Consider the following 13430-nt stretch of genomic DNA (forward strand, 5'->3'; position numbering starts at 1 on the left):
TACGCGATGCATGTGATGGTGTGACAGTCTCTATGTAGGCGCGAACCTAAACGTCTCATCGTCAAGGCGAGTCTTCGGCCGCTAGAAAATACAGCAGGTATGTATCATCGGACATGTCCAGCATCCAGGTTTGCACATTTGACACAAGAATGCGGATGAGAGCAAGAGGAGAGGGATCGTGATTCGTGATCATCGGTTCATAGATCATGGATCATCAGAGGAACTAGCTAATGCGAGAAGGCTTGAGCTATGGACTGCGCGTGCTATGATGCCGACAAACTGGGAGACAGCTTGAGAACCCTGAAGGACGTGCTCGACTTCTCGCAGAGATACATCTCGTCACCCTTCCGACCCAGGAAGATGACCTCGTCGGCAGCATCATCACCATCTCCAGATATGATGAAATCGGAGCGTCCTGGCGACTTCGATGGACCTGTGCTCTGCTTCTTGCGCGGTCCCATGCCAGTCCTCGTCATGACAGGCAAAGCGATATGCTCCGGCTGAGGGTTGGATGAATCCAGAGGTGTGCCAATTTTCCAGACGCACGGGCCGCGACGGTTCGTGCTCGACAGCGGTGGGTGGAAATGAGGCAGGATGGTGCGCGAGTGATCTCCCGGTTTAAGCAAGGCGTCGCCGAAGTCCACTGCTTCGAGTCCACCCTGGCGCATCGCGACAAGGACGGCGCGATCCTTCACGTCGAAGGCTTCCAATCGCTTGACATCGCCGAGGCGGCCAGATACTTGCGACTCTTCGTCGATGCTCCACATGAAGCGGCCCTTTAGGACAGACCTGCCGCGGGAATCGACGATGGTGGTGCTGTGACCGCCACGAGACGAGTAGAAGAGAGCAGGAGGACCGAAATGTTTTGGCTGGGAAAGCAGTGATTGCGGAGGAAGCAGGGGTTTTGAGGCGTCCGTGATAGGCATAGGCACGGGTGCAGGCGCGGGAGATGGAGCTGGAGGAGAGGAACGGAAGGGGGATGCCGGGTCGACGCACTGCAGCCGAAGTTCCCGGAGAAGGACGTATTCGGTGTCCTCTTCCCTCCTTACCGGGAGGTCTGGAGGCAGTAGACCATCGCGGTACCACGCTTGCATGAGAGACGCCTTCCAGGGACCTGATATCGTGTCTGAACAAACGTTGAAAAGCAATGGCTTAGAACAAGACCAAACTGACCATGAATGACGCCTTTAGGGTCCCGGTAAAACCACTTCGAAGGTGGCGCAGGGGTAGGAACGGGAAGACCGGGAGGAGAGAACTGCACTTGAGACAGGTCAACGTTCGTCGTCCCATCGACCTCGGGCTCGTACTGATTGCGGTATTCGATGAACTCGCGATATGTGGGAGGTATGATGTACTCGTCCGCAATCGTCGCGAGCGGGAAGTTCGGCGCGAACGACAACTGCTGGAAGGTTGTGTATGGACTCATCTGCGCCGCCGCGAGTGTGACTAGCTCATCAGTGGAGTTAGTGTTGCCGTTCGTGCCATCGATTTGCAGCTGCGGCGTCGATGCCACAGGAGGCGAAGCATTCCCAGAAGTCGCTGCTTGTAGTGGGTCGTCTCCGGCAGGAGGAGTCGGCGCGATTCCGATTGTGACACTGACAGAGGCGTCTTCCTCCCCGTTGGCAGCGCCGTCGGTATCCGCATCACCAGGAGACGTTCCAGCCTGGTTCTCCCGCGCGCGACGACGGGCGGCTCTCCGCTCTGCGCGTCCGATCCTGACCTCGCGCACCCGAACAGTCGCGGGTTCCAAGCCAAAGACGTTCTGCGAGAAAACCAAGAAAACCTCCACAAGGTCGTCGCCTTGCAGCTGCAGCTCCAGGGACCGAGGCGAGTCTGGCAGAATGAACGTTCGGGAGAGCCCGAGGGCAGTGCGGTATGTGCCCGCAAAAAGCTCCACTTTCTCACCGTTGTCGCCGCAAAGAATCGCCAGGAAGCTGCGAAGGCAGGTGAGCATGCTTGAATGGACGGGCAGATAATGGAAGCGTACCTCTTCTTTGCAGTCTCTACCGCCTTCACTGGGACTGCACCCTTCGTGCCCGGGAGCTTGACGTATTCCAACTTTGGGGCGGGTGCGTGCGGTGGCGGCGGAAGGTTCGAGGGTCTATCCGATCCAGCCCCAGCGGCGCGAGGCAGCTGCACAACGTCGTCGGATCGTCGTCCAAGGGCATTGGTCAGGATGCGCGGAAGGAAACGAGAATGCGATGCTGGCGCCTGTGGCAACGGTGGAGGCAGGTCCATGGAAGACTGAGTGACACCGCCGTTATTGCTCGGTCCCGGTGACGTGGATGGACGCCGCGGCGGTCTCACCGGCGTCATCGCAGGGTTCGAGACAGACTGGGTGACACGACCGGAATGAGAACGATGAATGACGGCAGGTCTGCGTTCGCGCATCTCAGGCGCCACGGGCTCCTGAGGTGGCGACGCGTGTCCCAGCTCCGACAGCGAGGGAATCGATGACTGCGACTGGCCAGACGGGTTGGAGAAGACCCCACCGAGTACAGACCATCTCCGCCGCCGGCGGTTGGAGTGTCCGCTGGTGCTCTGCCTTGTAAAAGTAGAATGGGATTCCGACGTCCTAGGACTTGCGGGGACATCGCCTTCCGCACTGCCTTGGGTGTTGATGAGAATGGGCTCTTGTTCTCGCCGAGATCCAGCGGGCGGGATGTCAGGAAGACGACTCTCAAACAGTGCTTCAGCAAGAGTGATCCGCTCGCGGGTAGGGGTTGGAGGCGACGATCGGTTCAGTTCGGCGTCTTCCTCCTCTTCAGCGTCAGCGTCTCCGTCGGGGTCAGGCGTAAGGGCACCATCCTCGTCTCGTGGTGTGGCTCCCAAGCTGAGTGCCTGTCGGAGCGTCAGGAGTGTCGGGGTAGGAGACGGCGGTGGAACCGGGACAATATTCGTGTTGGATCTGCTGAGAGACAAGTCCAGATTCGCAGGCCTGCTCCGGCGGTTGGCTCGCGCGCTGAGCGACGGCGCAGTCTGAGAGCGGGGCATGTCCACCCGACCACCAGCTCCTGTCGGCGATGCGGTGGCGGAAGCCATAGCGCTGGTACGCTCGTCCAGTAGCTGGCTGCCACTTGGGGCTGCCATAACATTGATGGCTTCGTCGTCGCTAGATGCCCAATCGCCCTTGGTGTCGTCCTGGTGTTCGGTCTCGCCCTGAACGCTGGCCAGAGTGTGGCGCCGTGACATCGTTCCAGCCAACACTTCGCTGACAGATGTGGCCCTCGACCGTGCGCGTGGCGTTGTCGTGATCGACGCTGGGGCGGGTTGTGTTGGAGGTGTTGACTGCTCAGGCTCACGGTCGCCGGAGAGCGGCGGGGAACTCGAGTACGCTGGAGGAGGACCTGACGGCTCTGGTGGAGCAGACTGCACGACGGGTGTCTTAGGTTTGGGTGTCCGAATGACGGGTGGACGGGGCTGCCCAGGAGGAACGGCCAATGAGCTCCTGCGACCAAGCTGCATAGACATCTTGTCGCCGCCCACAGCATGCACGATAGCAGGCTGCTTCTCTGTGGAGTCCCGTTTCTCCGATTCCTCGCTGTGAACGAGCGCAATCGTTGTCATCGGCCGTTTCGTTTCTTCCCGTCGGGCTTTCTCCCTTTCGCGCCTGACCTCAACCTCCATCCGCCAATCCACCATCCTCCGGATCTCTTCCAGTGCATATACTCTGACACCATCTCTGCGGCCGGCGATGGCGACGAGGACACCGCGGTGTTCCATGACCACGACACTCTTGAATGCTGCCCTCCGTACCAGGGCATACGGCTGCGGTGCAGGCGGAGACACCAACGGCAGGACGTCTAGACCTTGCGAATGACATAGGAGCAAGTAATGCGGGGCTAAGAAAGCACCACTTATTGGGGGATTACTGAAATGAGCGGGAGATATGTGGGCGGTCAGGGAAGAAAGACTGAGACCGAGATCATCCAAGGAAGGTGGGGGTAATTGAGGCGGAGGGGTCGTCGGTCGAGGAGGAGCAGGTGAGGAGGCACGGGAGGAATCTTTGGCAGACAAGGTGGGAGGCGGGGGTTGCTCAGGAGGAGGATTTGGGGGGTGATCACGGCGATGAATGAGGTTTGACAAAAAGCCGGAGAAGCGATTGGAAGCACGAGTCTTGTCTCCAGTTAGCAGTCCGGACCGAGACGAAACACGAAATAACGAGGACTCACATCGAGCGTAGCCCGGTTTCGTCGTGGCCGTTCGCGGCTAACGTTGGCAGAATGCGCAGGGGGCGCCAGGCTGGTGTTGGAAACTGCGGTAGCGGAAGAACGATGGGAACGGACGCTTCGCGGCGTTGCAGGAAGGGTGGGACTGGTAGGCTCCGTGACCTGCACGATCGGCATGCTATGTACACTCGTGGCGTCCACGTCGGATGCACGTTCCTGGGCGTTGGTCGTCTCGATGTTTGTGGGGGAAGGGGTTTGGATCTCATGTGTATGCGTTTTGTCGGAATCCGCAGACAACTTGGGTGCTTGGACGACGGTCAGATCCTCAGTATTTTCCTCCACTTCCTCGATGGCATCGCGCTCGGTGTCGGTATCAAACGTCTCATGTGCATCGCTCCACTGCTCGTCGAGGGTACCTGGAGGAGACCCAGCGGTAGCCGGGTCGAGGTCGAGGCTGTCGGTGGAGAGGCCGGCTGGGTATGGGGTTACAGTCATCATCCAAAGGCCCTAAGCCGGTCGTCGACGAGACAGAGCAAACAAGAACGTGGTAGCGAAGGTCGAGAGACCGCCAGGATGAGGATGAAGCACGAGGCAAATGGAAGTGGGAAGGGAAAGGTACGGGAAAGAAGAAAGCCTCTCGAGGCCGTGACGGGGAGCGCGCCGGTCGCAAATCGTGCCGCGGCCGCGACTGCTGAGTCGGCGCGGTCTCACGCATCACGCCTTGTCATCCGCCACTTCCAATCCATTCGCTTCGTTGACACACTGTCCTCACCCGCCCTCTATCCCCGTCGATATTTGCCAATAAGCTTGCAAAGTTCGATAGGATCACCTTCCGAGGCCTGCACGGCATAGCCTGACGTGATCCGGATGTGCTCGCAGTCTCGGTCCTCCCGAATCCAACGACCTTGTAGTTAATGCATCATCGTGCCCCATTACACCGCCTCGCCAAGCATACCTTGCTCGTTATGCCGTCCACATGCAATTGCAGAAACTGACTACCGATGCATCGCGGTATCCGGGATGATACTACATAGCTTTACCAGAAGACGTCGAGCTGAACCTTGTCAGACTTCGCTGCACCCAGGAAACGCGGAGATGATCAGCGGGACCACCTAGAATACCGTCCGTCACCCGGTCAGTCGTCGTCATCATCATCGTCCAACTCTTCGACCGCCTTCTTCGCCAGCTCGTTCCCAAACGGGTCACCTTCTTCCATAGCTATGCGAGCTGCCTCCGCTTTGCGTATCCTTTTTTCCTCCGCTTTCTTCTCCTTCTCTTGTAACTTTTTATTATACGCGTTACTCCCGACGATCTTCTCCGGGTTCTTGCACAGTCTAAGCCGCCTATCCACCTCGCGCACAGCTTCAACGTCGGGCGGTGACCCTTCCCGGAGAATCATTGCCTCGATAGACCCCAGCACATCTGCCACTGGCGGATGAGGTAAAGAAGGGAACTTCGCCCGCGCCCATGCGGACGCCAATGTGGGCGATGCGAGGGAGAAACAAGCTAGGGCGATCTGGGAAGGGGTGTAGATGAACTCAGCATCCGTGAGCCGGGCTGCTCGGACATGTTTCGTCGCGGCCTCGTATGCCGTCTGCAGATCTCCTAGTGATACGTCCGGCAACGTCTAGCATACATCGCGATATGCGCTTAGTAAGGGACGCACGTGAAGATGAGACCGCAGCACGTACTTGGATATCCAGCCATATACCCCAGAGCGATCGGTGGGGATGCCAGACAGCGAAATCGAAACCTAAACTTTGTGCGACAAGGAACTCCAAGTCGAGGACGTCCGAGGGTGCTGTCTTTGGGATATGGGACGCATAGGACTCGAGGGAAATTGGATGGTTCGTTGTCTTGGTTGCAAGGAATAGCGCTGTGAGCCTGTGCGCTGCCGTTATATGCTGCTGAGCAGGTAAGGTATGACATGGTCTCACATGACATTCTTTGGATGCCAGTCCATGACTGTGTTCTTAAGGTAGAATCTCTTGAGGTATGTTACTGCTGTCGCCTCGACTTCCTCGGGGAAACGGAAATGTGCACATAGCTGGGAAACCTTCCCGACGTATAGTTTCACGAGCAAGTATTCCTCCTGGGCGCTGAGGAAAGCGACGCTGGCAGAAGATCCCGGCTACACTGCGCACATCAGCATATGTGGAGTACAGGTTATATGAGAACTTGCGGAGTCGTTCTCGAACGCATTGCGAATTGCAGAGACAGCATCCGAGTTCAGAGCGTATCGCATGTCCACCAATTGCTTTGGCGAGAAACGCCAGTGGCGGTACTGGGTGCTTGCTTCATACAGAGACTGCTGTGAGGAGGTTGATGCGACTGGTTGAGACTCCAATGTAGACGTGGCGGTCATGACGGTGGTGAGGTGTTGATGAGCGTGTTGGGCGGCGTGCCAGGGCGTGCCTAGCACGCGTATCGGGAGATCCAGACAAAGTGATCGAGATCCGCTGTGGCCTACATATGGGAACGGGGTGGCGGGCCGCCATGATGACAACAGGGGCAGGGCGAGGCGGTTGCAAGCTACAATCACTCCGTCGACGCGGGAACAGACATATCATTCCTGGGCCTGGTAGCAGAGCTGCGCGCTCGAGGGACCGTCTCTTTCGTCGGTCTGGCCACCTTGCAGCTCTCCGCCTTCCCCATTCTCATTCTAGGCCGCTGGAAGACCGTCGCTCTCCCATGTGAAGCGATGTTCAAGGTGCTGGTCCACCCTCACGGCGCCCTTTCTCCAGGGCTTTTCTCTCCAATATCGCTGCTCTATTTGCCTTTCCAACTGTTGTCTCGACCCTTGCTCCTGTCGTTCATTCTTGGCCTACTCGCCGCCACCATACCCGCTGTCACCGCTCAAGGCTTCGTTAATGCGCAAGCACTCACAGTGATTGACTCTCCGGCTCCCAATTCGTAAGAGAAGCTGCCCTGTTGGTTAGGAAGTCCAGCTGAGGCGCTCTTTGCTTGATCACCAGCCCGTTACATGCAGGGAGTACCCAGGGCATCGCACTCGACGTACGTTCGTCACCTCACCAAAGCACAGTCGTATAGATCATAACCAATCGTGCTCATAGGTCTCCGCTGGGAGCAGCGGACCGTTCGCGTACAACTTTCTTGAGGTCTACCTCGTCTCCGCCACTACCGGAACAAACATCACTGTGTCCAACACGCCGCAGCTGCTCACACAGGAGCCTGGAAGTACCGTGAAGCACACTAATTGGCTGGTAGACCCATGTTTGCAGTCGGGACCATACAACGTGCGCTGCGATGTTTTCTTTCCTGTACGAGTACTCTGACGATCTCAATGCAGCTCACTGTGTACGAATCGTCGACTCTCACTAGTGACGGCACCGGCTACTTCACCATCTTGGCTGTGCCCGTTCAGGTGGACAACGGCGGAGTCCCCGACCCAAGCTCATGTGCATCCGAACTCAACACTTTGCAAGCGCAACCACAGGCGTCAAGTCCTCCCCCGGTGAACCTCATCCCAGGCCGCGGTAACCCTAGCGGTTCCTCAACCCTCTCCTCTGTCACTGCGACAGGGAGCGCGACCGGTACGGCTACGTCAAATGTAACCGGCAGCGCTACCGCCATCTCAAACGTCACTGGTACAGCTACCGCCACGCCCACGCCCTCGGCGGGAGAGATCATCACCATCACTGCAGGCAACGGGGACATCACCATCCCCATCTCAAATCTCCCTGGGACGATTGTTGTCGAGCCCTCCGGAGGCGCGCCGCCCGAGACGAGCACGAGCGACGTATCGTCGGGTTTCACCACGATCTTCAAGACGGTCGCGCCCACGACGACGGCGACGCTTACCGTGACCATCTCTCAGCCCCTCACAGTGACGTTTGAGGAGACGTTCGTTAGCACGTTCACTGCCTCTGGTCAGACCCAAGAACTGACGGTGACGTACGTCTCGTCTCCCATACCTGCTGCGCGAGCCCGTGGGCTGATATAGGTTTGGCATCTGCAGGCAGACGCAGACCCTCGTCTCCACAGTCGAGCTCATCCAGACGCAGGTGCAGACGCAGGTGTCGAGTCCTGAGCAGGCCGGGCTTCTGCCTGTCAACTCAGGATCGGGGGGCATGTCGCCGCTTTCCGCTGTCACATTACTCTCGGCCGCCTCCGTATCGGCGTTCGTCTATGTCCTCTGTTCGTCTTTTACGTTGTAGTTCAGGGTGTGTCACGGATTGTCAATACACGGATGCAGATACATGACCTGGAATAAACTTCGGACCGTACCTGTTCATTGACACTGACACTAACGTATTCTTATTTATTGTCGCGAATTCGCGAATGTTGTCTACACAGGCTTCGCTCCTCAGACCAAGAAACGTAAGAACCTTGCTCAGGTAGGCTGTAGACTCATTACAGACGAATGGATACAAAGATATCAATGCGAGAGGACTCGACTAAGATTACAACACAAATGCAGAAGCACAATCCAAAGAGACACCCAATCCTCCTTCAAGCCAACTAAGCCTCGAGAGCCTTAAGATGACTGAGTCCACACGCGCCCTTCTGGAAGTCCCTCACGAGACGATACTTCCGCAAAGACGTGCAGCCTTGGACATCGCACCCGGGCAGCTCCGCCGGTGGCAATCGCGGCGGTGGAGGAATGTGTAACGAGCCGTTTCCGCTGTCAACCTCCATGACGTTTTCGCCCTCCTCTTTGTGCGGGAGAGCCGAGACAGGTACTGAGAAGGACAGCGTCATAACGGGCTCTGGAACGGCTTCGCCAGCCTCTCCCTTTGCTGGCGTCGATGGCGAACGCGCACTCGATACCCATCTGTACATAGTGGGTGGGGGAGCGAAGGCTTCGACAATCTCCTCTTCCTCGCCTTCGCCGGCTGCTTCCCCTGGGCCTGGGCGGTCTTCCGCTGTGGACAGAGCATTGCGCTTGCCTCTCGCCCGGGACTGCTTCTTCAGCAGACGGTTAATGGTCTCTGCCTGACGGTACAAGGAACTCTGAGTTTCCGAGCTCGAGCGACACGTAGAGAGATGAAAAACGCACCTTCTCATCCTCCAGCTTCTTCTCAGTCAAATTACGCCTTTTACGGGCGGTCTCCTCCCGCTTGAGTGCGATCTCAATCTCGGTAAGCGGTTTCTTCTTGCGTGGATTCGGCGGCTCAGCTACGTGACTGATCAGCGACCGACTGTAAGACATGATGCTATACCCATACACAACGCGACGTGCGAGGAGTCAACTACATTCGCAAGGACTGCTTGACGAGCCGTCAGTGCCCGAGCTCCTGCCCCAGCGGTGGCCACCGAGGTGGACCGTGTGGTTCCTTCTTCGTCATCTTCCTCCTCGTCCTCATCTTCGGACTCGATGTCGCTTGTACGGACAGCAGCCGCTCGTCTGCGAGCACGAGGAGACGTATGAATGGTGCTTGAAAGGCCGCCAACAGGGAGCTTCAGCCTGATTTTGAGTCGGGTGGGGAGACGTCCCGACGTCGGAGCCGGTGATGAGAGCCCGTCAGGGTCTGAAACGTCCTGTGCGTTGTCGTAGGCAAAAGCACTGTGTATAATTGGCTGGGGGGCGTACGTCAATCAACTCATCCTCCACATCCTCCTCTACGACGTCCTTGTCGTCTACCACGCCTTCATCGTCGTGCGTACCGTCGCCAACAACGTCAATGTCGTCCACTTCTTCCCCCTCCGCATCCTCTTCTGCCTCAGCGTCTTCATCCACGTCCATGTCAAGTTCGTCATCTTCTACGGGGTCCGACTGCGCCTCCTCCTCTGAGATGGATATGAGCTCCTGCTCTTGGTCCATAAATAGGTTTAACATACCGCTCGCCGCGTCCTCTGACTCCTCTTCGTAGACCCTCCTTCGTGGTGGCATAGCAATCCAAACGAGAACAGTGTCCGAGATGACGGAAAGAGCGGGGCAGGTGTGGCTGAACAAGTTCCGCCTGCTTGTACAAGCGCCAGTTAGCAGGACCCGATCCAATTAGGCGCCACATATATGGATCGGGCATCGCAGATCTCTTAGCTAATGGTTGCATCACGCAGCACACGCGTAAACGTGGCTTCCGTCCGTATCTTTGTTCGCCGACTTCTGCATGCGCCCGGAGGTCGTGGTCGACGTTCCACATGATGCACTCAGACGGGCCGTTATCATAATGCCCATACAGTTTTCACTCTTTGCTAAGTACCCCAAACCGTGCGAGTGCAGCGTTGACATTGCGGCTAGTGTGACTCGGTGCACTTGCCACTTCCCTCAGCTGTACACGCTGATCCCGAGAGACGAGACCTCCGGCGACCTCTGATCACGGCGGGCTCATCATGCGACATTCGCTCTCCTTGGCTGTCACAGTGGCGACATTTCTCGCTCGGTTTGTCGCATCCCAACCTGCTCCCGAAGAGCTAGTGCCATTGTTCGACGCGCTAGCCAGAGGACCATCGACTGTTCACGCGAACCTCGCACCTCGCGTGCCCTTGTCCACAAACGATGACACGGTATCTCCTCTCGTAGATCTCCAGGTTTACGCCCCACCCGTGTTGCCACAGGGAGGAACCAAATGCACAGTTCAATTGCTCCAGCACGACTTCGGCGATGGCAGCTACAATAATCCAACCATCGTTCCCTACAAACCACCTACAGAAGATGCTTGCGGCGCCCCTGGTGGATGGGCGGCTATAACACTCAACATGACTGTTTTCTCGTGAGTAGCCGGTCTTCAGGTGAAGCCGCTTGATTTGCTGACCCTTTCGCCGGGCCCGGGATGGGAACAGGAATGGAACGCAGTATGATCGTTTGAGCGTAAGTTCCACTCCAACTCCCGCAGTGTGGAACCGAGAGGGAGCTCACTCTAATGCAGTCGTTATATTTGTCCCACGTTGAGAGTAGGTGCCGATGAATAGACCGCCAATCCGCAATCTTTAATTGATCAATCACAGTCTGGCGTCACTCCAGCGCAGAGCCTACGAAGACAGGTACGGTATGGAGGTAAGCCTGCGTTCCCGAGCCTGGTGATTCCTCTGCTCAAAGGTACAACCTCGGTAGTATGTGCGTAGTCGTCAACATGAAGGGAGTGGGGGCAGGCTGCTCACTGGTCGTATAGCGTAAAGGACGTCACGCGTTACAGCGCTTTATTCGCAACCTCCGGAGATCTTCTCATGGACTTCAGCAATATCATTTCTTCTGATCTGTGAGTTCTTCGCTTGCGCGACGTGCGAAGAGCCGTACTAAAACCCGCAGCAGTGGGTTAGATGGTGTTTTTCACGGTATGTGGCGTCCGGCTGCTAGCCTACGGAGGCTTATGGTTATTCATATCACCAGTGACGTTAACGGGAACATTCTATGCGCCAACGCAGGGCTTTGGTAGGCCGCAGACTCCGGACCTGATATTGCCCATCACGAACCTATTGCCGAACCAATCCAATTATTTCACCGTTGCGGACGACGCTGGTGGTTCGGCGTCCGTGCTGGTCCCCCGCACTGCACAGCAAGCCTTCGTCGAGATATACGCCTCCGGTAACTCTGCCGAGGAGTTCTGGTACCTCAACACTCCCGACGAATACCTTGTGTATTTCCCCGAGTCCACAGGACTGATCGGAAAAGGCCCGTTCCGTGAAGTCCAGGTGGCAGTCGACGACAAGCTCGCGGGCGTCGTTTGGCCCCACGCGGTAATCTACACGGGCGGTATCACTCCCACGAACTGGCGGCCCTTGACAGCGTATGGGACATATGATCAGCCGACGTACTTTGTGGACGTTACGCCATTCCTCCCACTGCTTGCTGACGGCGCGGTGCACAACATCACTCTGCGTGTGCGCGGCCAGGGAGAAAACCCTTCCATCAACTCGAACTGGTTCGTGTCCGGGTCTCTCCACCTCTGGCTGGGCAACACGGAAATTTCTGGGAGCATCACCAAGTACGAGGCGCCGGCTAATCCGCTTCCGCAGACGACGGGGGCGGTTTCAGCGGACAATGCGACGGTCCGGACTTTGGTCGTAGCGAACCGGAGCATCGTGATCGAATCGGTGCTGCATGGCGACAAAGGAACGCGGCTCGTCCGGTTCGAGCAGCAGCTTGACTACCGCAATGAGCAGAAGTATACCGATGCTGGTTGGGTGCAGGTGAGACTTCATGCCAATTGCAACTCATGTGCTATTGACGCTCTCCGCCTTGCCACCCCACCTCCGAAAGTGGGGTGTGCAGACCACCAAGGGCACGACCACGTCTACGCATGGGGGCGAACCGGTCCTGCGTGATGCCTTCACCTATCCGCTCTCGGTTTTCTCCAATTATACCCTTTACGAGGCGCAGTTTGGTGATTATTCCGAAAATCTAGCGGACGCTCGTATACTGACGACGTTTCAGGCGGCTATGGGTCAGCGGTGAATCAGTCCTACTTGCGGGTCCTCGACTCTCCTGTCCTCGGACGGGGCGCCCGTTCAATCGTCTCCATCCAACATGCTGAAGGCACTGTTGGCATGGACGACTGGCCCGGGCTCAGACACGCTATCAATGGCACCGGCGCGACGGATCAGCAGTTCGCGTTTACGACGTCGTCTGGCCAGACTTACTTCAGATCCATCGCCGCGAAGAACGATGCTTGGGTGCGCGACTCCGTGTGGGGGTCGTTGCAGGATGAAGAGCCCCCGGTACCGAAGGAGCAAATATTCCCCGGTGGGGGTCCTGGTTTCCGGAGGATGGTAGGCCCGGGCATTGTGCGGCGTGCGCGGTGAATGGCTAGCATTAGATATTGGGAGGGGCTGGTAGGCTTGCGTTTCTGCATCGGTTTGCTCGGTGATTCGGCTAAATAACCCAGCGCTCCTACAATGCCAAGCTTGGTACTGGCACGCACCATGGGATGCCCTGAGTTTCCACTGGTCCTTTCACGGCGCCCGGAACGAGCCCGTGTGCCTTGCAAATTCTCACGCACTTCCAGATAGAATGCTAGTGGTGACTTGCAACGCCACTTAAGTCCCCATGGCCCCATTACCTTGGAGATGTTGGGAACTCTCCCGAGCGTGCGGAGACTTTCCCGACTTCTAAACATGAACTCCCACAACTTGGTCGCGAATGATCTATGGTTTCAGGGTGAAAGGTTAATGATTCCGCATATGCGGCGTGTCTTGAAGTATCCTCGCATTGCCGGCGCTGCCACACAGTGGTCACCGGTCGGGAAAGGGATTGCAAGGGTGTCACAGCTATTCGTGGCAATAGCGAGAAACCTCGAAAGCTCTAGTCATCCAACGCGTGACGTCACGGGGCACACGCGATCACTTGACAGACCCATC

General features: G+C 57.3%; 5 protein-coding genes across 5 annotated transcripts; 2 read left to right on the forward strand and 3 right to left on the reverse strand.

Annotated features, from left to right (window-relative positions):
• Nucleotides 1-263: 263 nt before the first annotated feature.
• Nucleotides 264-4664, reverse strand: DICSQDRAFT_45813 (uncharacterized protein; the record flags this gene model as incomplete). The annotated part of the gene is made up of 4 exons (XM_007359729.1): nucleotides 264-1114; nucleotides 1174-1934; nucleotides 1988-4116; nucleotides 4173-4664. The coding sequence occupies 4 exons, from the start codon at nucleotides 4662-4664 to the stop codon at nucleotides 264-266; spliced, it is 4233 nt and encodes a 1410-aa protein (XP_007359791.1).
• A 415-nt stretch (nucleotides 4665-5079) lies between these two features.
• DICSQDRAFT_151059 (cyclin-like protein) lies at nucleotides 5080-6534 on the reverse strand (the record flags this gene model as incomplete). The annotated part of the gene is made up of 4 exons (XM_007360065.1): nucleotides 5080-5796; nucleotides 5861-6053; nucleotides 6107-6300; nucleotides 6352-6534. 4 exons carry the CDS (start codon nucleotides 6532-6534, stop codon nucleotides 5305-5307), a joined length of 1062 nt encoding a protein of 353 aa, XP_007360127.1. The 3' UTR covers nucleotides 5080-5304.
• Nucleotides 6535-6870: 336 nt separating this feature from the next.
• DICSQDRAFT_164427 (uncharacterized protein) lies at nucleotides 6871-8347 on the forward strand (the record flags this gene model as incomplete). The annotated part of the gene is made up of 5 exons (XM_007360066.1): nucleotides 6871-7082; nucleotides 7145-7184; nucleotides 7244-7426; nucleotides 7480-8084; nucleotides 8149-8347. 5 exons carry the CDS (start codon nucleotides 6871-6873, stop codon nucleotides 8345-8347), a joined length of 1239 nt encoding a protein of 412 aa, XP_007360128.1.
• Nucleotides 8348-8651: 304 nt separating this feature from the next.
• Nucleotides 8652-10023, reverse strand: DICSQDRAFT_164428 (uncharacterized protein; the record flags this gene model as incomplete). The annotated part of the gene is made up of 5 exons (XM_007360067.1): nucleotides 8652-9125; nucleotides 9190-9308; nucleotides 9359-9671; nucleotides 9724-9920; nucleotides 9972-10023. 5 exons carry the CDS (start codon nucleotides 10021-10023, stop codon nucleotides 8652-8654), a joined length of 1155 nt encoding a protein of 384 aa, XP_007360129.1.
• Nucleotides 10024-10352: 329 nt separating this feature from the next.
• DICSQDRAFT_95123 (uncharacterized protein) lies at nucleotides 10353-12945 on the forward strand. The gene is made up of 9 exons (XM_007360068.1): nucleotides 10353-10846; nucleotides 10917-10944; nucleotides 11003-11027; nucleotides 11082-11130; nucleotides 11243-11332; nucleotides 11386-11408; nucleotides 11464-12263; nucleotides 12334-12457; nucleotides 12508-12945. The coding sequence occupies exons 1-9, from the start codon at nucleotides 10467-10469 to the stop codon at nucleotides 12873-12875; spliced, it is 1887 nt and encodes a 628-aa protein (XP_007360130.1). The 5' UTR covers nucleotides 10353-10466; the 3' UTR covers nucleotides 12876-12945.
• The last annotated feature ends 485 nt before the right edge of the window (nucleotides 12946-13430 follow it).

This window comes from Dichomitus squalens, assembly GCF_000275845.1.
Source record: "Dichomitus squalens LYAD-421 SS1 unplaced genomic scaffold DICSQscaffold_1, whole genome shotgun sequence".
NCBI classification, from domain to species: domain Eukaryota; kingdom Fungi; phylum Basidiomycota; class Agaricomycetes; order Polyporales; family Polyporaceae; genus Dichomitus; species Dichomitus squalens.